The 23,421-nt window shown below is 45.9% G+C and overlaps 1 protein-coding gene across 1 annotated transcript in view; it reads right to left on the minus strand.

Annotated features, from left to right (window-relative positions):
- Positions 1-797: 797 nt before the first annotated feature.
- The window catches only part of PUS3 (pseudouridine synthase 3), a 42,622-nt gene continuing 19,998 nt past the window's right edge, over positions 798-23,421 (minus strand). The window contains exons 2-5 of the mRNA XM_085618427.1: positions 15,489-15,909; positions 11,860-12,407; positions 10,605-10,795; positions 798-1,428 (exon numbers count right to left, since the gene is read on the minus strand). Coding sequence (XP_085474553.1) covers positions 1,085-1,428; positions 10,605-10,795; positions 11,860-12,407; positions 15,489-15,845 — 1,440 coding nt within the window. The 5' untranslated portion in view covers positions 15,846-15,909 and the 3' untranslated portion in view covers positions 798-1,084. The remainder of the gene's footprint in view (positions 1,429-10,604; positions 10,796-11,859; positions 12,408-15,488; positions 15,910-23,421) is intronic.

Below are 23,421 nucleotides of genomic sequence, written 5' to 3' on the forward strand. Positions count from 1 at the left end.
ACTGTGTGCTGGCTGGCTGCTGCTACCACATAGGAAGGAGATGTGTTGACCAACTTGGAAGAATATAATATTTTGGAATATTTGCCGGGCACAGCGCTAGGGCTTAAACCTGAAAATATGTTAAGAGTTGCCGGAGCATGTTGGAGAAAATATACGTTCCTGCCTGAGCAGGGCAGACACCACATTCTGCAGATTTATCCATTTGCTCCTTGCCCCAGACCAGACCTTTGAAAACTCAACACCAGGCAAATGGATGGAAGCCGTGATGTCCGTGTGGGGAGATCTAGTTGAGAATGGGCAATGGCGCTCACTTGCAGACATAAGAGACACATATGGGCTAGCCCTGGGCAATTCCTGTTATATGGCGCCTTGTCTCCAGTGCGGAGATAGATTTGGAGAGCACCACAAGTTGTGTTCGACTCAGCTCTGGGTTTAACAGCTAACACATGCCCCCAACGGAAAGCTGTCACAAGTATATATGAGGCACTACGGCAGCAGATGGAGCAACCGGTGGGGCAACTGAAGAACTGGTGGAAACCCCGACTGGTGTGGGAGTTTATGAACACCAGACTGTGATATACTTGCACGGAAGTCCAAACGTGTTCGATCTGCAATGCTAAACATAATTTTATTTATTGCACCAGACTTATAATGTCTTTTTTTAAGCAGCTGGGGAGGCATTCCCAGCTCGTCACATTTTGCCTGTATATAAATAAGAGTAACATATCAATGTCTTGGTTGTCTTTCAAGAAAATTAATAAAGACACTTAAAAATGTTTTTGTATAGACTCACCATAAACAAATCAGGATTTCATTTATTTAAAAAAAACTCCGGCACCTTTTACAATATAGTATTTACAGGTTTCCTGAAATGTGGGATGTTCGGCTGTAAATCAAGTTAAAAAAACGACATTTCCTCATCAGCATACCTTATGAAAACGAGACCAGTCAGCTACAGTGATCAGACTGTCCCAAATAAACACCAGTCATTGCTGGATACATAGTTAAATGTCTCTCAGAGCTGGCCATAGAGTCGCTTGTTAGAATTCCTAGTGGAAAAAAACAGTCTAACCACCAGACAGAGTCAGTCCTGGTGGGAGGAAGGTATGACTGTTTTCAAACAAACTCTCTTGGAAGCTTGCTCTGGCGTCTGTGTGCCTCTCTTGATAGCTGGCTCTGGTGATTGGGGTTGTTCCTCCTCACCATTTTTAGTGTCCTCTGCTTTTTGGCTCTTGCTCTCTGGTGCTTCGATGCGGCCCCGGCGGACGAAATGCTCGATGCGTGACTCCAGCCCCTGGCAACGGGGTCTTTCCAGGAGGGGTTTGTAGGTCCTCGTCTTCACACCTTCGATGAAAGCGCTGACCTGGTTCAAAAGAGGGGGCTGGAAGTCTCTCCATGGCACCAATGGTTCCACCTCCCCTGTGGCACCTAAAAGAGAGGCAGCGCATATCAGATCTGTCCAATGAGAAACCAATGGAATGAAAACTGAATTCAAAGATGAAGAATGAGGCTTTGTAAACAGGAGTGTCTCTTACCAGGTGCTTCATAGCAAGACTGGTTGTAATGAAAGTCTTTCAAATATATTAAAACATGCAGCCAGTGAACTGAGGTCATGCTGCCCCGAATGGGTCCAAAAGAGACCCTAGGTGCCAACATATTGGTTGGCAAAAAGCCAAAGGCAGCAGAAGCACAGAGGTGAAGTCAGGTAGTGTTATGAACCCTAATGTACCCCAATATAGGCCTGGGTAGTTGCACGACCCTTTACCTACATTTGTCGTACCATTGCTCTACATAATGGGTGACCTTTTACCTAGTTAGGTGCTGAATAAATGTCATGTGGTTTTCTCCAAAATCTAGCCTCATTTATTATGCATGAGGATTCTCAGTATCACAGCAGGATTACCATTTTAAGAACAATTACTATGTAGAATGGTCACCAATATCGTCATCCTTGGCCGACATGCCCATAGTACACATCTAGGCTAGGTAGAAACCCTGAGGGTACGCTTCTTTCATATAAGAACCCCATCTTCGCTGGGCAAACCAGGAGGAGAAAGACTTCCATGCTGACGCGAGATGCTGAGGTCCCTGCACGCAGACACTCCAGCACGCCATGGTTTGCAATCCCTCACCGGGTGTTCCTCTTGAGACCAAGCTGTGGTCCTTCGCTCTCCCACATCAGGTAATGGGGTTAGCTCTGTCCTAAGGGGATTCTTGGCTATACACATACACACATGCTAGGTACACTTAGGTACATCTAGTTAAGGTTTGCATATTAGGAGTACGCATTGTTACTGTCATGTATCTATATGCCTGCATATATTAATTGTTTTAGCACTATGGTAGAATTCAACGTTTTCTTTACTCTGCTGGTGCCTATAACCATATATATCTGTTTCTGTCTCATTGTTGTTGCAGCACACGTATTTTATACTTGAATGAAGCTGGTTCAATAAATGCTTATTGAAAACGTCCCCACCGTTTATGCTGTATAGCTCCCTGAGACAAAGTGAGCACGAGCGACAGAGCGAAAAATACGGTACTGTTCCCACGATCCCTGAGGGGTCAGAGTTGTCATGTTCGATAGTTGCCAGAAGTTATTTGCTCCTTGGTAAGAGGGGCTCATAGTGGCACTGTGAGCTAGCTGGTCTACATACTAACATATCTTCTGGGGGTGTCTGGAATCAGTCTGGACACCAATCCCTTAGTTTATATTGTCTGAACGCACAGATCCTATATAGATTTGTAGAACTACACGACAGTAGTTAGAAGCAGACCCGAGGAGGAAAAAGTGTTTCACAATAATAAGAATAAATGAAAACACAAATGTGTTTAGTTGATGAAGAACCAGATCGTTTTGCAGCATCAATGTTGTATATTTCTATAGCATCTAGAACCATACATCAAGGGGTTCTGGGGCATCAAAGACAACAACTCCAACCATCTACTGTTTCATGCATCGGCCAAATCAAAAAATGCTTGGAGTGTATAATAAGATTGATAAAAGCAACCTTCAGCATTTGAAGCAGTCCCTCAAATCTGCCACTTTTCCTAAAATGGCCATTGAAATTGTGAAACCCCACGCCCTCTGTAGTTTACAGTGTGCCACTGAACAGCATATGGAAAACTATTTTTACTCGGTCGTCCAAGCACACAGGGCTACATTTGTGTCCCTACAAGTCATTCTGCTTACAACTGCTTCAATCAATCAATCAGTACATTTGTAGAGCGCACAACTCACCTGTGAGGGTGTCAAGGCGCTGGAGGCGGCGGGGGTGCTGCTACTGCTCGAACAGCCAGGTCTTGAGGAGTCACCTGAAGGCCAGCAGGTCCTGGGTATGTCGTAGGCGGATGGGGAGGGTGTTCCAGGTTTTTTTGAGGAGAGGTGGGAGAACGATCTGCCGCCGGCGGTCGCTCGACGGATGCGGGGGACGGTGGTGAGGTCGGCGGAGCGAAGCTGGCGGTTCGGTGAGTAGTTTGTTGAGGTAAGCTGGTCCGGTGTTGTGGAGAGCTTTGTGAGCGTGGGTGAGGAGCTTGAAGGTGATCCTCTTGTTGACGGTGAGCCAGTGTAGGTCTTTCAGGTGGGCTGTGATGTGGCTGTGGCGGGGGATGTCGAGGATGAGGCGTGCAGAGGCGTTCTGGAGTTTGGCTGATGTTTCTGTGTAGAGAGCGTTGCCGTAGTCCAGTCTGCTGCTGACAAGGGCCTGGGTGCCTGCCATTTTGGTACCGGTGGTGATCCATCTGTAGATCTTGCGGAGCATGCGGAGGGTGTTGAAGCAGGAGGAGGAGACGGTGTTCACTTGCTGGGTCATTGACAATGCGGAGTCCAGGATGACTCCCAGGTTGCGTGCATGGTTAGTGGGCGTCGGTGCAGCTACCAGTGCGGCTGGCCACCATGAGTCGTCCCAGGCGGAGGGGGTGGATCCGATCATGAGGACCTTCGTCTTGTCCGAGTTCAGTTTCAGGTAGCTGATCATCATCCATTCGGCGATGGCCTTCATTCCTTCGTGGAGGTTGGATTTGGCGGTGGTGGGGGCCTTGGTGAGGATCAGCTGGGTGTCGTCGGCCTATGAGACGATGTTGAGGTCGTGCGATCTGGTGATCGGTGCTATGTAGATGTTGAAGAGTGTCGGGCTGAGGGATGATCCTTGGGGTACGCCGCAGATGATCTTGGTGTCTTTAGACTGGATTGGGGAGGCAGACACTCTAGGTTCTGCCGGTGAGGAAGGAGGTGGTCCAGTCCAGTGCTTTGTCGCGGCTCCCTGCGTTGTGGAGGCGTGTGCGGAGGGTGTGGTGGCAGACAGTGTCGAAAGCGGCAGAGAGGTCCAGGAGGATGAGGGCGGCGGTTTCTCCGTAGTCCATCATGGCCCTGATGTCGTCGGTTGCGGCGATGAGGGCTGTTTCGGTGCTGTGGTTGCTGCGGAATCTGGATTGGGACGGGTCCAGGATGTTGTTCTTTTCGAGGAAGGAGATCAGTTGCCTGTGGACGATCTTCTTGATGACTTTCGCAGGGAACGGGAGGAGGGAGATGGGCCGGAAGTTCTTGAGGTCCTTGGGGTCAGCTTTGGGTTTCTTGAGTAGGGCGTTGATCTCGATGTGCTTCCAGCTCTCCGGGAAAGTGGCGGTCTCGAAGGAGCTGTTGATGATCTTGCTGAGATGGGGTGCGATGGTGGAGCTTGCTTTGTTGAAGATGTGGTGTGGGCAGGGGTCGGAATGAGAACCGGAGTGGATGGTGCTCATGATTTTGATGGTGTCTTCGTCGTTGACGTGGGTCCAGGAAAGCAGGGGGTCTATGTCGATGTGGCTGCGGGGGCGGTGAGTCTGAGGTGTCTGTGTCTGGGGGGGCCTGGTTGCTGAAGCTGTCGTGGATGTCTGCGACCTTGCGGTGGAAAAAGGTGGCTAGGGAGTCGCAGAGGTCTTGTGATGGCAGGATGTCGTTGGAGTTGGAACTGAGGTTGGAGAGTTCCTTCACGATGTTGAAGAGCTCTTGGCTGTTGTGTGCGTTGTTGTCAATGCACTCTTTGAAGGAGGTCCTTTTGGCGGTACGGAGGAGTTGGTGGTGTCTGCGGATGGCGCTCTTGTAGGCTGTGTTGCTGTCTGGTATCTGTTCGCGGTGCCACTTCTTCTCGAGCCTACTTGGATGCCTGGAGGTCGGCGGTGAACCAGATGGCTTTTCTGTCGGTGCGTCTGTTCGAGGGTTTCTTGATCGGGCGAGAGTGTTGGCGCAGTCGTCGATCCATTGCCTGAGGTTGAGGGCGGCGGTAGTGTGCGTTGGTGGGTTTCGGGCGATGGTGGTGACTAGCTGGTCTTCGGTGACTTTGCTCCAGCTGCGGTGGGGGGCCCGTTGTGTGCGGTGGTGCGTGGTAGGCTTCTCGAAGGTGAAGTGGACACAGCGGTGGTCGGTCCAGTGGAGTTCGGTGGTGTGGCTGAAGGTGACGTGGTTGCTAGCTGAGAAGATGGGGTCAAGCGCGTGTCCGGCGGAGTGGGTGGGAGTTGTGGCGAGCTGTTTGAGTCCGAGGTTGGCAAGGTTGTCGAGCAGGGTGGTGGAGTTGCTGTTGTTGGTGTTCGAGGTGGAAGTTCAGGTCTCCGAGAAGGATGTAGTCCGTGGACGCAAGGGCGTGCGTGCTTACAAAGTCGGCGATGGAGTCGCTGAACTGCGGCCGGGGGCCGGGTGGTCTGTAGAGGAGGGTTCCTCCGAGGGTGGTGTTGGAGTCGGTGTGGATCTGGAAGTGCAGGTGTTTGGTGGTGATGAGCGTGTCGTCGGTGCTGGTCGAGGTTCCTCCTCCTGTTTGTGAGAAGTTGGCCTGATGTATGATGTCACTAGTTATAGTGTACACCTTATATCAGTCCAAATACCCTTATGGTGATTGGTTGTAAAGTCAACCTTATAGACCAGCTATCCTAGTGGTAGCATGGACAAGAGCAGTCTTAGGCTAAACTCTGAATGGCATGTGAAGCCAGCTGTGATACCATATATAATCCCTTGAATACCAAATGAAAGGACACCACAACAGATATATATATAAAATAAAGTGTATTTATTCTAAGCAAACCCTCAGTACTCTTTATGAGTTTAGAGGTAAGTACAACACAGTCTTATTAATGCATACAGTAAGTCACACAGGTAAGTAATACAGTTAGGCCCTAGGGGCCACGCAAACCATATACTAAATAAGTGGTATAAGAACCACTGTCACGGAAATAGAATAGGCCTAGGCCTAGGGAATCGCTGGGGCTACACTACACTAGCGTTAGTTAGGAAGTGGGAGGCCCACGGGATTCGTGTGCAGAGTGGAAACACTCACGCGTAATGCGTAAAAGTCAATAGCAATATTACAGTTTAGAAATAGATAGATTTAGGACACTTCCGGAGTAGCTAGGAAGTTGAGACTTGAAAACTAGACACAAGGATAGTCACTATCCTGATGAGCACCGGAGTACCCAAGTTACCTAGCCCACAGGCTGCGGGTGCATAGGGGTGAAGATGCGTCGTTTTCGTCGTCGACTCCTATGGATGCCTGAAGAAAGATGCTGACAGGCAGTCAGGGGAGAGTGTCCGGTGGATCCCAAGGCTGGGATCAAGAAGAGAAGAAACCTGCAAGCAGAAGGGACAGAGTCACGGTCACTAGCCAGTGACCACGTGGAACCAGGAAGGAACCAGGCGATGTCGTGAAGAGTTGCAGGTGAAGGTGAAGCTTGTCGCTGCAGCCAGGAGGACCAGGAAGCGTCGAGGACGACCAGGACCAGGAGGCGAGCTGTCCCACGAAGGCTCTTGCTGTCGGCGGCGTCGAAGTTGGACTAGGACTCACCAAGCCTTGGCAAGCGGAACCCACGAAGAACAAGGGACTTGCTTCTGGTGCAGACCAGGAAGGTCTGGGGTGCTTCTTCTTTGCAGAGAAGCGGGAGCCAGTCTGGAGGAGCCAAACCAGCGCAGAAGATTTCAGGGAGCGTCGTCACAAAGGCCACTAGCCAGCGGGCAAGCAACCGGACAGACGCGGCAAGCAGGAAAATGCTGAAGGGCCCCACGCAGGACTCGTGGAGTGTGGGGGGCTGGTCTTCGGTGCAGTTGGTGCTTGGGGTTGGGGCTTCTCAATCCCCGGTGCACAACTTCGAGGGTACCTCAGAAGCTGCGCTGTAAGTTACTAGCCACTTTTCCCAGGTAGCCGGTCCCACGTCGCTCGTCGCCTCCACGGATCTCAGCTCTGCTGCAGATGTGGATGAGGGTCGGAGAAGTCTGGAAATCAAGGCTCTGGTCGGGCTCTGTAGTCGGTTCCTCGTCGAACGTTTCACAAAGCAAAGGGTAGTCTCTTGATGGTGCCTGTTTGCACAGGGTAGCCACTCCTTGGCTACAAGGGAGATTCTTCAGTCTTCTTCTTTCGTCGAATGTCGAAGGTCCAGAGTTTCTGTTCAGTTTTGCAGGTTCAGGATAATCTAAAGTCTTGAGGCCCAACTCCCACTCTTATACTAATCTGGGGGGCTGGGATACCTGCTAGGTCACGCCTTATGGGTGGGACCTGGGAGGGGGGTGGTTACACCCACTTCCCTTTGTCCAGTTTCGCGCCAGAGCTGGGGCTGGAGTGCCCCAGCGCCGGTTTGAACTGGACTATGCAAGGAACACCTTGTGTGCCCCAGGCATGTCTCATTCCTTTCAGCCCACCCTGCCCCAATACACTAAAGGCTGTCTGGGGAGGTGCTAGCACCTCCCCAAGCAGGAAACCTATTGTCCAGGCCTCCCTGGCTGGGATCACTCCCAGCAGCAGGAGGTCAGACTTGTGTCTGTGGCAGCAGCATCCATTTTGTGATGCTGAGGCTTTGGTCAGAGGTTACACAGCAAAGTAGGATTTTAACATGTCTCTCCCTCTAGAATGGAGGAATAATATCCTCATCACCAGAAATGGTATGGGGGTATTATTCCAAAGTGTTAGACACCTTACACGACATGTTTTGATACAGCCCAACCATAGTTACCATAACCGTTTAAGATTATAAGGCACTTTAAGAGTATATGGTAGGCTATATCATAGAACAGCTATAAGGACATGGTTCCGAAAGCTGCAGACAGGCTCAGCTCATGCTAGAGCACCATCTCACATGTTACCAAGCACTCTGCCTCCAGGATTGTTAAGGCCTGCCATAGGAGTGACTGATAGGTACACATGTGTCTATATATAAGGGTAGATATAGGCATACTATATCTAAGCAAGGGGTGATTACACGACCTTGCCCCAGCTGAGTGATCAGCCAGTTGTGTCTGATTGGAAGGCCAGACCAGGGGTGGCATAATACATGCTGCAGCCCCTGGGAGGCCTAGGGTACACCTATGCCCTGGGTACCTATGGTACACTGTACAGGGTCCAATAAGGTGATCCTTACCAATTGGTTATGTACCTAGGGTACATGGAGTCCATTTTAAAGAGAGCAGACAGCCTGAGACCCTGAATGGCAGGATCTCAGGCCAACTAAGTCGAAAAACCAGCTAGACACTAGGCAAAAAGTTGGGGGTAACCATAGTCAGATATCTACCTTCCTACACTGTTCTGTTGGTGCGGTCCCTGCGGGTGATCTTGTAGCTGTCAGGGATGGCTATGGCGATGTCAGGTGCCGAGGAGGGGTTCATCCAGGTCTCCGTCAGGAAGGCGACGTCTGGGGAGGTGGAGTCGAGTAGCTCCCAGAGTTCTATGGCGTGTTTGCGGGCAGAGCGGGTGTTGAGTAGAAGGCATCGGAGGCTGTTGCGACCTACCCCGGTGGGCGTGGTGGTGGTTTGGAGGCTGGTGTAGTGGCAGTTCCGTTAAGAGAAGGGTCCATGGGTCCGCTTCGGGGTGGCCCGGAAGCAGGTGTGTGATCGGCCGGTGTTGAGTGCGTGCTGGCGTCGTAGCGGCATCGGGTGTTATGGCGTTCGTGGGGGCCTGGCGCTGGGTGTGGTCCAGGCACGGACGTGCACCGTCGGGCTTGCCTTAGGCGCGCCTTCGGCACGCCCGCTGCGCGCGGCCACCATAGGAAGGGGAGGTGGGAGGGAAGGGCAGCTGGGAGGCGGGAGCGTTTGGGTGTTCGAGGGCTGCGGGACCGCAGCGGCAGGAGAGTCTGAGAACACTAGGAAGGGCTGAAGGGGAGAAACAGCCAGAGAACGAATACAGGGGCAGAAGAAAGACTACAGCACAATTACCAATACAAATACAGTACAATTACAGCTAACAAATACAAAGGATTAAAGAATACAGACAAGGGACAGAGCGAGCAGACAGATACTTACGGCTCACCACTGGGCCAACAGGGATGAGGCGCAGGCGGGAGCCTGCGGGTGGAGGAGGGCCTTGAACTCGCAGCAGCAACGAGAGTTAGGAGCAAGGGACACGGGCACAACAGGTGGAGCTGTGCGGCGTGGGGAGCGACCTGCCTACAACAGGGTCAAGGGTCGCTCTGCAACTGCTTGGTTGATGTTCTGCTTTTTGCGGTTACATAATTACTCTCTCATAATTTTTCCCACAAAAAAAACATTACTGTTTGGATGAAGGTTGCACCACATTTTCTTCTATGTGTACTTTTGTAGGGTGAACATTTTGTTTAGGACATGATGTTTTTTCATCATGCGCTGACAAGGTTCTCATTGTTTCCACCTGAATAAGCACAAACAGTATACCATGCTTGTATTATGTTGGTCCTTTTAAGATTCCATAGCCTAATTTTTTTTTTACAATTAGTCATGAATAGGCATGTTGAAATCTCTCCTTTAGTAAAATTATAAATGCAAAGCTGGGTTTATGCCTAAAGAAATGGTGGTCTGCACAAGAAAATATATGCGACTGATGATTTGCTTTTAAATTCTTAGTATTTGCAGCCCTGAACATATTCAACAAACACCTGCAAAGCCAATAGATCTCGCCTTTGAGACATATTGGCTTTGCCAATGGTTTTAGTCATGCTGTACAGCATCCCCAAAGCATTTGTATACGTGTTGATATCTGTATGCTTAATTTGCAATATTATGCTACCAGATAGCACATAGGCCTTTCCTTTTGCAATTTACTTATGGAGATATAAAATATAAACCTTATACTATTTTGGAAAGAACTGCACACTATAAAGCTGAAAAGCAACAGAGAGTCAAATTCCTTATGGATTATGCAGAACAGGCAACGTGTTTATGGGCAAGTGTGTGCTTTTCGTGTCTTTGAAGAAGGATTTCATAGGACAGACTTTAGATTTATAGCCAGAACAGGAGTAATCCAGTCTCACCTGAACCTGCGTACAAGAACAGCAGCATCTCCTTCCACTAACCACCCAGACACCTCCGTTCTGCTGGCCACTTACTCGCACACATACAACGAATTAACAGACGCAGAGGTCGGGCCTTCTTGTACATCGCTCCTAAAGCGTGAAACAACCTCCCACTGCACATCAGAACCTCCTCCTCTCTTCTTGATTCTAGCAACAAACAGAAGAACTAGCTCTTCAAATCACCCCCTCGCCCTAAGCGGTTAGGCAATCAGACATGCTAGGCAGCAGCATATCCTTTGGGTGATAGTGTGCACACAAATACACATAACATAACAGATATGGAAGCATCATCCAGCCCTCTAACATTCTGCATGACAGCGTATCAGTACCTGCACTTGAAGAGATAGAGGCGTTGTCCAGCCCCTGTAACATGTTGTATATAAGATGCGTTTTCACTGCATGGTTTGCCCAGAGCTGCTGTAGATGTGTCACATTAAACTCCTGGACGTCTGCCTCGTAGATCCACTGCACATCCTTAAACTCGCAGTCATACAGAACGAGGGGTAACTCTATAGCCATACTATTGAAAGAATTAAGAATAGTATTAGGGAACACTGTCATGGAAGTGGATGACTGTGTTCAATATTATGAAATCAAAGGGGGACTAAGTGACCCCGGGAAAAGATCGCTGGTGCAACTTGCAGAGATGGCGGCCCATGGAGTTGTTTCAAGAGAGAGGAGACCCATGGCTTTGGAGAACCAAAGAAATGGATGCCCAAATCCAAAGACTGAACCACACAGGGTCATTCGGGGGGGGGGGGGGGACTGTTGAGCAATAGGTACACCTAGATCCAGCAGGCAAAGTAGCAAGATAAGAGTGACATGGACCGCAGTTCGGAAATCCAACAGAGGAAGAGAAGAGTTAGTAGTAGTCATCAGTTTTGCACGCAGCAGTGCTGTGGTGGGGTGAGCAGGGTTTGGGGGAGGTTTGGAAGATAGCTAGATCCCATTTGTACTAGGGTAGTGAGTTGAGGGAAAGCATACCTGGGAACTGTCACCTATGCCTTAGTTTAAATGGAAGGGGAGGAATAATTTAAAGAGCATTTTATGAGCTATCAATAAGGGAGCTACCAAGCATAATTTACATTGGCTTCATTTGTGGCTGTGATCTTTGAAGTTTGGGTTGGGGAAAAGGGAACCTTTTTCTGTGCAGGGTTTGTGAGAAGAGTTCTGGTTTGTAGCGAGTTAGGCAGCATGAGATCTCACCTGTGCTGAAGTTTACCATGGTATTGTGAAATGCCTCACCTCTGTGGGTCTTCAGAGAGATAGCTCGCTGTCTATAGCAGTGTGAGGAAAAACAGGTCACCTGCACTAGGGTTTGTGGGGTGAGTTTACTGCTGTACGGTGGAAGATTAAACTGTACTGTCTGAGAGAGGGGAGGATAACTGCCATGCAGAGGTGGTCACACCCTTATTATAGGTTTTATGGGGAGGCATACCTGCGATAAGAGAAGGGTGCCCTCCCAGCCATCCATTTGCTTGTTGGGGAGGAAGTACTGTTCCACATGAGAGGATAGAGAGTGGGACTCACCGGCCAAGGGGTGAGCAAGGTGACAGTAGCCCTAACATGGGCAATGGGACTCACCTGTACTGCGGTTTACATGGGTGCTTCTCCACATTCAGAAGCTCGTTGATAATGTTGGGCTCCTCCAGCCGTTGCCCAATAAGGAAAAGGATCGCCACCATGCACCGCACTTGGTGGTAAAGGAATGCCTGTCCAGTCACTTCAAACTTGTGGAGCTGAAAAGGTCCACCCTCTCCTGCCACAGGCACCACCTTCGCCGACAGTATTGTGCGCTGAAAATTCATCACCCCATTGGCAACATCCATCTTGCACAGGTTTCGGAAGTCATGGGTACCAACGTAACGCTGCGCTGAAGCGTTCATCAGTACCACGTCCAGGTCAGCGCAGGGGAAGTAGTAATGGTATGTCCGCTGTAAGCAGCTGAAGCGAGCACTGAACTCCGGCTCCACTGGTGCCCAGGCCAATACTCGAATATCTGGAGGCAGCACACGGTTCAAGATGTGGGCGTAACGGATCTCGGTGACATTCTGGTCTGTCTTTTGGGCTCCTTCGCATGGCTTAACACCTTTCCCCTCTGACACAGCGGAGCGGAGGTCTAGGGAGATAACCTACACAACAAGTCAGGAAATAATCGGCACATCAATTCAAGAACACAATCGAATGGACTACAGATTTACCAAAGTCAGAACCTATGATTCCACTGAGAATGACAAACTGTGCTTCAAGTAAGAAATTGTGATGTACTGAAACATATAAGCAGGATATTAAACCACTAATTTAATTTATGTCATGAATGTGGACATCAAAAAGAGAACAACATTACATGAGCACCTCAAAAGGATAAGAAATATTCCCTGAAACAAGCTCTCCATGACTCAGGTGCCTTACATTTAACAGTTCAATCTGGGGCAGTGCTAGTCTACCCTCTAGAAGAATCTCCCAACAACGGAAAATCGCTAGGTTTCACTTATCACACACATATTATTCTCAAGCATCAGTGTTTATGTATTTACTTAATGGTATTTATAAAGTGTACAATCACTCATTTACAGAGTGTCTTGGTTCTCAGAAATTATCTACCTGGAATAAACTACCTGATCCGCTCACTAAGTCCATTTATGTGGAAAAGATCCAAGTTTTTACTTTTTTGCAGAATTGTTGGAGATGAGTTTCCTAATGGTTACTACAGGGGTATGAGTTTGAGACAGCTGAACCTGTGATGCCGATTAAGCTTCCTACCCATTTAGACAGATTAAACATAGGAACGTAGCAGGTAGGGAGGGGTTGTCAACATAAACACAGATCACAAACACTATTCATCCCAAGCTCAACACATTTGACACACCAATTGCAGAAATGTTATCCGGGCTGGAGTTCCTAAATCTACCCTACCCAGGCCTAGAAAAATCACAAAAATGTTACTAGAACTGCAGGTCTAATAACTTGAATAATCTACTCGACCTATAAATTTCTAGGCAAATGTTGTTGTTGTTGTTGCAGAAACACATTTTTCTTAATTATCACATATGAGAGCACTGTACAAAAAACAATTTGGTTTGATTTAATAGACTAATAAAAATCTAGCCCGTATACTGGGTACACATGACCCCTAATTTGTCTCTTAGTTCACTAATAGAATTACCATCAGGGCAGGGGCAGGAATGTTTCTCAGTTCATCTTTAAAAACTCACTTTTAATAAATATATTACTAAAGCAGGAGGCGGTAGTGTGCTGTTATTTACAGATTGCACATTTGCCATTAAAATGGCCAAAACCGTTCCCACTAATATGCAGTTTTACTTATAAAACTATATAGTGTGTTAACAATAATCTGTGGAAATTGAGTTTCAACAAACATATTTATCATTTGCACATCACCAAGTAAAGTTTTCAGATTTTTTTTCATCCTATTAAAATATATATTTTTTCCAATCACACAAAATTACAAAACAAGGGCTCTCATAACTACTGAAATTGATTTTGAAATGTTTGTACAGTTCACTTTAAAGCTATTTAAATGTGTTAGAATAAAACTGACATACTTTAGCCTTTCATTTTACACTTTTTGTTCAGCAAATTTGTTAGTTTACTTTTAACAAAATCATCAGACTTTGCAGTCAGAGAAAGAAACTGTCCCTGAACACAGAATAAATGTGACAAGATAAAAACAAGATTTAAAGGCATCTTTAATTCTCCTTCAGTTTGTGAGAGAACAGAACACCTGTTTGTCAGCACGCCAGAATGGGCAAACAGGTCCTAAATATAGCTCGCACGGATAAAATCTGACTTGCCATAGCGAGTGGGCATGTAGATTTTTTTAGGCCTGTGCCCAACTATACTGTTGCTTAAAGCAGTACCCATTCCGATTCAGAACTCAGGAGTCAAATATATGACCTCCATCCACTGGTCACCAGAGGCACGAACACTCTTCCACATTGCTGATAAAAGTTACAAGGCTCTCATTCTACGCAAACATATCCTACATTCACAGGAATTCTCTACCGTGGGGTATATTGCTATACCAGCAGGAAACAGAACCTTGTTCTGCTCCTTGAAGTCGGCCTCTTCCACATCACATCCTGGATTGGTGATCAGGAAAACCGCTCTGCCACTGGCCAAATAGCAGAACTATGTGGTCCACAGTATCTTTGATTTGAGACTGCCCAAGAATTTCACCTGGGGGATCATGCTTCCACTGAAGCAGAGGATCAAGTTAATAACATTGCTTAAACCCAATGTCCACACTCCAGACTACTGAAGATGCGCCCATAGCAAATGACCAGATACCCAAGGTTAGTTACTATGAAATACGTTTTTCATGAAAAACTATTCCAGAAATCTTCATTGGAAGGGCATTTGGCTCTGAAACATCCTTCCATTAGACCTCTCTCCTTGTGACCTTTTGCCCCAAGGCAGACTTTAGCAAAGAAAAGGCTTGAAAATCCATCTCTTCTGCCAAGCAAATGAGCTTGTCTTTACTCAAGGTCATCTTCAACCAGCTTCTGGAAAATTCCTCTCCCTTGTTATCCTTCCCCAAGTGTTAAGTATTCAAAAGCAGCTGAGATGCACTGACAATATATCAAAGATGACCAAAAAAAGGCACACAAACTGGAAAAATCTAAATCCCAGCTAAGCATTTCTCTACTGTGCTCCTGGGACTTGGATTCTGCATTCAGGCTCCACCTTAAATCACCTTCTACAATCACATTTTGCAAGCGTCTACTGAGATGTTCGCAGACTTCAGATTTCATTATGTTTATTTTTTAGATGTCATCTGCTCTTTAATTTGGAACCTACTGGAAGCGCTCTACGCAATAAATATTTGTTGTATGGTATAGGGGGGACTCATCATGTAATTTCAGACAGACTTAAGGGGTACCATTAAATAGTTTAATGCATTTGTCATTGTTTATTTATTTAAGCTTTCAGTCTCCCTGGCTAATACTGTAGAAGCCATAATAGACACATTTGTAATTGGCAGTTCTCCACTGTTCCCACTGAAGAAAAAACCCATAAAAAGAATCTAACTAAAAGCTTTGCAAAGCTTTGGTATCCCTGCCAGTTACTCGGATTCAAATCAAGAATAGGCGACTCAGGATTCTGCACAGGTTAGCAGTAATTTGGAGGATAACTGGAATGATCAAATGGAGCATTTTCTGCACTGTCACAGGTATCCTTGTCATACTGACCTGTCCAAAGGCACTGACACCCTTGTCTGTTCGCCCACACCGGTGGTAGCTTGCAGTCTGCCGGCTCTCCACCAGGCGTGTCTTGGTTAGCGCCTCAAATAGCTTCTCCTCCACTGTGTTAGATGTGTTCTCCTGGCTGGCAAAACCCTGATATCCCCAACCAAGGTAGGCAATCCTTAGGGCCACATGCCGCCGCGAATGGGCACTGAAGTCGAAGGGACGCTGCACACGCTTTCTGCCCTTTGCAGTGGGATGACCAGCCAATTGCTGCTGCAATTCCTTGATCTCCTGCTCCAGATCCTCCACCTTGGTCATTAGTCGTTCACGTTCCTCTTCATCTAAGCTACCTCCAGCCATCACTGGAAGGCTCAGTCCCCCAATGGCAGACTCTGTGATGTTGGTGTTTATATTTCTTATGTCACTGAAATGGAAATGAGCAGTGAAAGAAGAGGATAAAAGCTTGAAACCATGTTCTGTCGTTTATTGTAAAGAGGAGTCAGAGAAAGACATTCCCTCCATTCTTAATCTCCTTTGTAAAATGCCCACTTAAATCTGTCTTTTACACTCTATTATACCTCAGTTCTCTCTAGCAGCATTCTCAATCCATCCCTGCTCTTTTCCTAGATCATTTTCACTATGTCTCATTTCAGTCTCCCGCATCCGCTCCCATGTTCCTTCTCTGACATCCCTTTCTATTTTTCGCTACCTTATTCTATCCAAATCCAGGGTTTTTTTCTAGGCCGATCCCCTTCCTGTATGTCATTCCATAAGCCTTCTCTTACCAGCCCCTTATTATCTCCATTATGCAGCTTCCACCATTCAATCCGTCTCTATTAATTGGTTTGTCTCGCACGTAAATAATTTTTTCTTCAACTTCTATGACCCACTTGTACCTTTGCTCTGCCAACTCTTTAGCATTTTTTAGGTCTCGTCTGACCCAGCGCATGCGCTGGTCTGGCGAGACTTATTGAGAGGGATCCAAAAAGTGCTACCAGGCCAGCCTAGAGCCACAGTGCATGTGCGCGAGCGCCGCGCTTTGCCGCCATTACTTTCGGTTTTGCGGCCGCTTTGATGTTTGATTGTGATCGCAATCGCACTTTCATGGCCGCTTTGCATAGCCAATAGGTCTCGCTTTTGGGACCTTATAAGTATTTAGTTATGCAACTGTTGCATGGCTAAACACATAAGGTCCCAAAGGCGAGACCTATTGGCTATGCCAATGCTTGTTTATCTCTTGTTCTGTTCCTGCCATATCCATCTATGATTCAATCTAAGATGTTGGCATTACACCCTCCCTGAACCTTTACCAATTCCATCCTTTTGCTCCCTCTCTTTTTGACTCCCTCTGAGCTTTTACTCTTCTCCTAATTCTTTCTCAGAGTCCACTGCCTTGTCCCTCACATCCTGTGCCTCCTTGTCTTCTCTGCCATCTTCACAATTTTAGATTGCGTTTGATCCGTTAAGCAAATAGTAAATTCACATTTCCCTGGCCTCACAAACCGTAAAGCACAAGTATCAAATAAGACACAACACAAATGTCCCTCTGGGAACGATGAAGTGGCAGTAGGTGTGACAGAGCCTCTTAGTTCACCTTTTCAGCAGCTTGGGGCACTCCCTTTTTGTACTTTGCACCCTCATCCTGGCATTTTCACTTGGTGTTTTCCTCTCATCTAACTGCAACTTACACAAATCTTTTGTCTCGTTCTCTACCGTCATTATACACCTACATTCTAGGGCAGTGGTTCCCAAACTTTTGCGACCCGCAGCTCCCTTGACCGATTGGCCATTGCCCGTAGCTCCCCACTGTTAGTTTTTTTGGAGGGTGGGGGGGGGGATGTAAGCCCGGCATCAGGAGTATTTTCATTTTTCTTCCTGACAATAATTGGGATGAAGCTGATGAATGTATTATAATCATATAGGCAGGGTGTTTCGTATTACTACGGTGGCGCCTTTAATAAAATATTCCTAGTTACACTTCTTTGCCCATGCCTTTTTTAGAGTACCCTCTCAAACGTTTTTATCCCACTTACAGTGCTAGATAGCACCCATTTGCATGTAGCCCCATTGCCAAAGTGTTTCTGCGCTTGTAGAATATTTGCATGCACTTCCATTGCTACCCATGTCATATGTGCTAACACACCTGTCTCACCAGGGTGACTCGTGATTTTTTAAACCACATACAGCTTTATTTTTGTCTCCTCCCCAAAAGTGCCTCGAAATCAATGCAAGTAAAATAAATTTGACATATTCTTTTTTTAAACGTCCCTCTTTCTTGCTTCCAAATGTTGGAATTATGCAGTATATGGCCTTTTACTTCCCGTGCTCAAGGAGTAGGCCTGTCTGGAAATGCGTGTGTACTGAAATAAATGTGTACTGGAAGTACCTATGATTCCAGTACAAATGTCAATACTTAATAATACTTAGCGTGTTTAATAGACAGGACAACTGTACTTTCCTGATAACTTGTATTGGTGTAAATTGCATTTGAGAGAAAAAAAAAATTGAAACTATTAACGAGTCTAACAAAATAAACCAGGCACCTTCGCTTACTTTGGAAGTACTGGAATGTGGGGATCCAGTGAAATATGGAGGTAATCTCCCTCGACATGCCATCAATTAAAGCACAATGTTTACAGCTTTAGGCATGTCACTAACAAATCATCGGGCTGCATTCCCAAAGACTTGGGATATGTCCCCAGGGCTCTGTTTGGTAAATTCCTCCACAGAGGTTAATAAATTGTTGTATATAAATAATCAAATGATACTCCAGATGTTGTTCCAATTTGCTATATTGTTAGTTTCACAACATAACTTGTCTTGTTGATTTCACAATATCTCTTGTATATTCGAAACAACTACATTTCCCAACATGCACGTTGCTTAATCAATTCAACTGTCCCAATGCATTTCGGCCAATGATGGCCTTCGTCAAGGGAATATCTGTAAATAATATAAAAATACGCTACTCAATAGTCAGGCTTGAGATGAGAATATATTAGTTGGTGGGTATTTACAATGTGCCATGCGAACTTTAAAGTGGTGCCGGTAAGTGTTTATAATCACGTGTTATAAATGTTTTTTTTGAGAAATCAAGGGATAGAAAAGTGGCAACACAAGTGTCAGCCACCGTACATAAGTTGAGTATGACGATAACATCATGCGGGTAAAGCCGGGTGGGTTACAACTGTGATGAGCTCATGTTGTAAAAGAGTGACAATCAATGTGAACATCATGCGGGTAAAGCCGGGTGGATTATAGATGCATTTCCGTGATACGTGCGTGTTATGAAAAAGTGACAATCTTTAAATCCAAAGGCGCGAATCTAACACCAAGTAAAAACCCATTAAATCACCGCGGTACAAAGCAGAAAGAAAAACTTCTTTAAATTTACTCGTGCATGCAGTGTAGATCGTTTACGGGACGACGTGTGATCCGATGTTCAAGTCTCGCGGTATAGACCCGCGTTAGTGAATCTTATTAGCCGTTACGTCGGTGACGTGCAGTGATAAACAGGAAATATAGAAAATGGACTAAAGTTTAAAGTCCAAGTGTAGGAGGCTGAATTCAAAAGGTGAAACCTTTATTGCCCAAGCTAGTAATACATGCTAGGTTTGTGCTCTGTAGCAAGGCACAGATGTATGTGGTTGAAGAATTGTACGTGAAAAAAGTGTTAAACATAATGAAATAATCAATATATTAAAACAAACAAATGAATTAACGCTGGTTGCATTAATAATAATAATATCGAAGCAGAATAGGTCAGACACTATCTCTGTGAAATTGTTCATTATAGGTAACATTGAAACTCCATCCGGTCATTCATGCCATCAGGTTTTAAAGAATTTAAGAAACAAATCCAATGATTTTCTCTCTGTCTGATGTAATTATGATTAATCCTTCCTTCTCTTCTCTCGATGTTTTCCAGGACACAAAACCTAAATGAGTACCTTCATTAAAGACACTTCTGATTTTTTTTTTTCTTTTTCAAAAACCTTTATTCTTTTAAATCAGTGACACAGCTATTCAGCCGACAACCCGGAGGTACGGCAGCTTTAGAAACACAACACATGCGAGCGTCCACATTTCACTGACAGGAGAGTCAAAGGTTCAGTTTTAAATAAACACAAACCCAAACCTAAACACAAGCAAGGCGATAAGTACTGAAAGCATAAAAAGGGTTCCCATCAGGGGGAGCGAGCCCCATTTCGTCCAACAGACACAGGTCGATAGCAAGGGAAAAGAGGGGAAGTCAGAGACTCAAGAAGACAAACACATACCAGCAAGAAGTACAAAGCCGGAAAAAAAAAAAAGCTAAGGGGAAAGCTGCTCGTCGGGCGGGTCCGGGTCTGGGGGCAGGCATATGCCCCCTCTGTACTGGTTCCATCACCCCCATACAGAGTGCCATTTCGTAGGGCGCCCTCGAGCACAATACACTGTCTTCTCCCTAAACATGCTCCAATCCATGTTTTCCATCCACGCTGTCAATGTAGGAGGCCTAGTAGAGCCCCACAGACGAGCGATGTCGCGCTTGGCTACCATGTTCCCTAGGGTCACCCATTGAGTCTGTGCCACGTCGTGGTCAGTAGGACCCCAAACATCAGGAGACAACACCGCGCCTCAGGCTGCATGACGATGCCCGTCACCTCCCCCATCACATCGTGGATTCGCTTCCAAAACTCCATAATCGCACCGCATTCCCAAATAATATGTAGGAAGGTGCCCACCATACCACAGCCTCTCTTACATAAGCCCTCCTCAGAGAAACCCATATGGACCAGCCTGGGCCCCGTCACGTAGACCCTATGGAGTATTTTAAGCTGCACCAGCCGCAGGCGCGCGGGGATCGCGACCTCTTTGGGAGAAGAAACTGCATACTGCCAATCCTCATCATCGAGTTCGAGGCCATCCCTGGTCCATTGATCGCGCAACCCTAGAAGAAGATCCGCCCGAACATTAATTAGTTTCTTATAAATGAGCGAGATCGTACTCTCTGGCATATGGCCATCCAGGATCCGGTCCTCTAACAGAGAGGACTCAGGCACCTTCTCCCCTTCTACAAGGACTGACCGCAAAGCGTGGCACACTTGAGCGTATCGGAAGAACTCCGTGCTCCCTAGCTCGTATTCCTTCTGCAGCTCCTCAAATGACTTTATCCTACCCTTAACCAAAAGGTCTCCAACCCTGGATATGCCGATCAGGTCCCATTTCTCAAACCCTTTTGTATGCCAAAGCTTCCCCAGAATATCGGAGTCAAACAGAGGGGTGGCAAGGGTAAGCTTACCCTTCCAGCCCAGTGAATCCGTCGCCACCTTCCATACATGCACGGCCACCCTGGTGGGCCCCGTAAGAGTTAAGTCCAACGACTTCGAGTACAACCCTCTGTGGTAATTACCCCCTCGTAGCAACCATCGGTCCATGGCGAAGCCGGGGCTCAGCGCCGGACCATATACACCATGGTTAATCGCGCTCAACTGAGTGGCCCAATAATAACGTCGAATGTCTGGAAGCGCGATACCCCCGACTTCTGATTTTTTTTAAAATAAACTCAGCCAAGTAAAAATATCTGAAACTGATATGACACTATTATGCACCATCGATGCTCAATCTCTATATACGCCTATTCCCCACCAACTTGGAATCGAGGCAATTGAACAAGCATTACTAACCAGCCATTATGAGGAAGATATGAAACTCTTTTTGATGGAACTGTTACAGTATACCTTAATGCACAGTTACTTTAATCGGAATGGAGAATGGTACTTGCAAAAGACAGGAACATCCATGGGCAATTGTGCAGCTCCTTCGTACGCAAATCTCTTTATGAGCGTCTTTGAAGAAACCCATATACTTTCATCCACCATTTGGAAACAACACCTGAAATTGTTTGTAAGATTCATTGATGAGGTCTTCATTTTATGGAATGGAACAGCCTCTCAACTAGAAAATGAACTCACCAAACTCAACCAAATTGATGGGAGAATACAATTCACCCATGATATTCAAGAGCAATCTATAACATTTTTGGATGTAAGAATTACGAAAAAGGTCACTGGATTTGAAACAGATCTATTCAGAAAACCAAACTGATAGAAACAATACCCTACATTTTGGTAGCTTTCATCATCCATCACTAAAACGCCACCTACCATATTCACAACTATTAAGAGTGAAACGCATCGTCTCGAACTCACAACGACAAGAAGAACAGACATATTACATGATGCAGTGGTTCAAGGCACGCAACTACCCGGATGAACTGCTGGAAACAGCCCAACAACGTAGTCAAATAACACGACAAGACACACCTAACCTTACACTTACCACCAGTCAAAATCGTACAACTGTAGTTTCTAAATACTCTACAATGAGCACAGAATATAAAAACATCATTAAACGACATTGGCCAATTTTGAAATTAGAGCAAGACTTTAACAACATTTTTAATCATGAACCTTTGTTTGGATATACTCGTGGATGACACCTTGGTGAAATCATCAAGCATACAAGGATAGATAACGCTCCCGAAACCTACAAAGGGACCACTCCCTGTTGGAACTGTAATAACTGTCACAACGTACTCACAGGAGCAATTATCACGCATCCCATGAGAGGATTTAAAATCCAACTTGAAGTCAATGCCACATGTGACTCCACGAACATTATTTATCTTCTCAAATGCCCATGTGGTAAAGTATATGTGGGTCAAACGGAAAGAAAATTGAAAGTGAGAGTCAATGAACATAAAAGCAACATAAGAACCAGACAATTGAAATCTACAGTAGCGACCCATTTTATCGAGGCTGGCCACAACATCAGCCAGCTTAGGTTTTGTGTCCTGGAAAACATCGAGAGAAGAGAAGGAAAAATGAATCATAATTACATCAGACAGAGAGAAAATCATTGGATTAATTTCTTAAATTCTTAAAAACCTGATGGCATGAATAACCGGATGGAGTTTCAATGTTACCTATAATGAACAATTTCACAGAGATAGTGTCAGACCTATTCTGCTTCGATATTATTATTAATGCAACCAGCGTTAATTCATTTGTTTGTTGCAATATATTGATTGTTTCATTATGTTTAACACTTTTTTCACGTACAATTCTTCAACCACACAAATCTATGCGTTGCTGCAGAGCACAAACCTAGCATGTATTACTAGCTTGGGCAATAAAGGTTTCACCTTTTGAATTCAGCCACCTACATTTGGGCTTTAAACTTTAGTCCATTTTCTATTATTCCTGTTTATCACTGCACGTCACCGACGTAACGGCTAATAAGATTCACTAACGCGGGTCTATACCGCGAGACTTGAACATCGGATCACACGTCGTCCCGTAAAGGATCTACACTGCATGCACGAGTAAGTTCAAAGAAGTTTTTCTTTCAGCTTTGTACCTCGGTGATTTCATGGGTTTTTACTTGATGTTAGATTTGCGCCTTTGGATTTAAAGATTGTCACTTTTTCATAACATATGCGTATCACGGAAATATATTTATACATCGATTGTCACTTTTCATAACACGCGCGTATCACGGAAATACATCTATAATCCACCCGGCTTTACCCGCATGATGTTATCGTCATACTCAACTTATGTACGGTGGCTGACACTTGTGTTGCTACTTTTCTATCCCTTGATTTCTCAAATAACCCATTTATAACACGTGATTATAAACACTTACCAACACCACTTTAAATTTCGCATGGCACATTGTAAATACCCACCAACTAATATATTCTCATCTCAAGCCTGACTATTGAGTAGCGTATTTTCATATTATTTCCAGATATTCCCTTGACGAAGGCCATCATTGGCCGAAATGCATTGGGACAGTTGAATTGATTAAGCAACGTGCATGTTGGGAAATGTAGTTGTTTCGAATATACAAGAGATATTGTGAAATCAACAAGACAAGTTATGTTGTG

This window comes from Triturus cristatus, chromosome 7 (genome assembly GCF_964204655.1).
Source record: "Triturus cristatus chromosome 7, aTriCri1.1, whole genome shotgun sequence".
NCBI classification, from domain to species: Eukaryota; Metazoa; Chordata; class Amphibia; order Caudata; family Salamandridae; genus Triturus; species Triturus cristatus.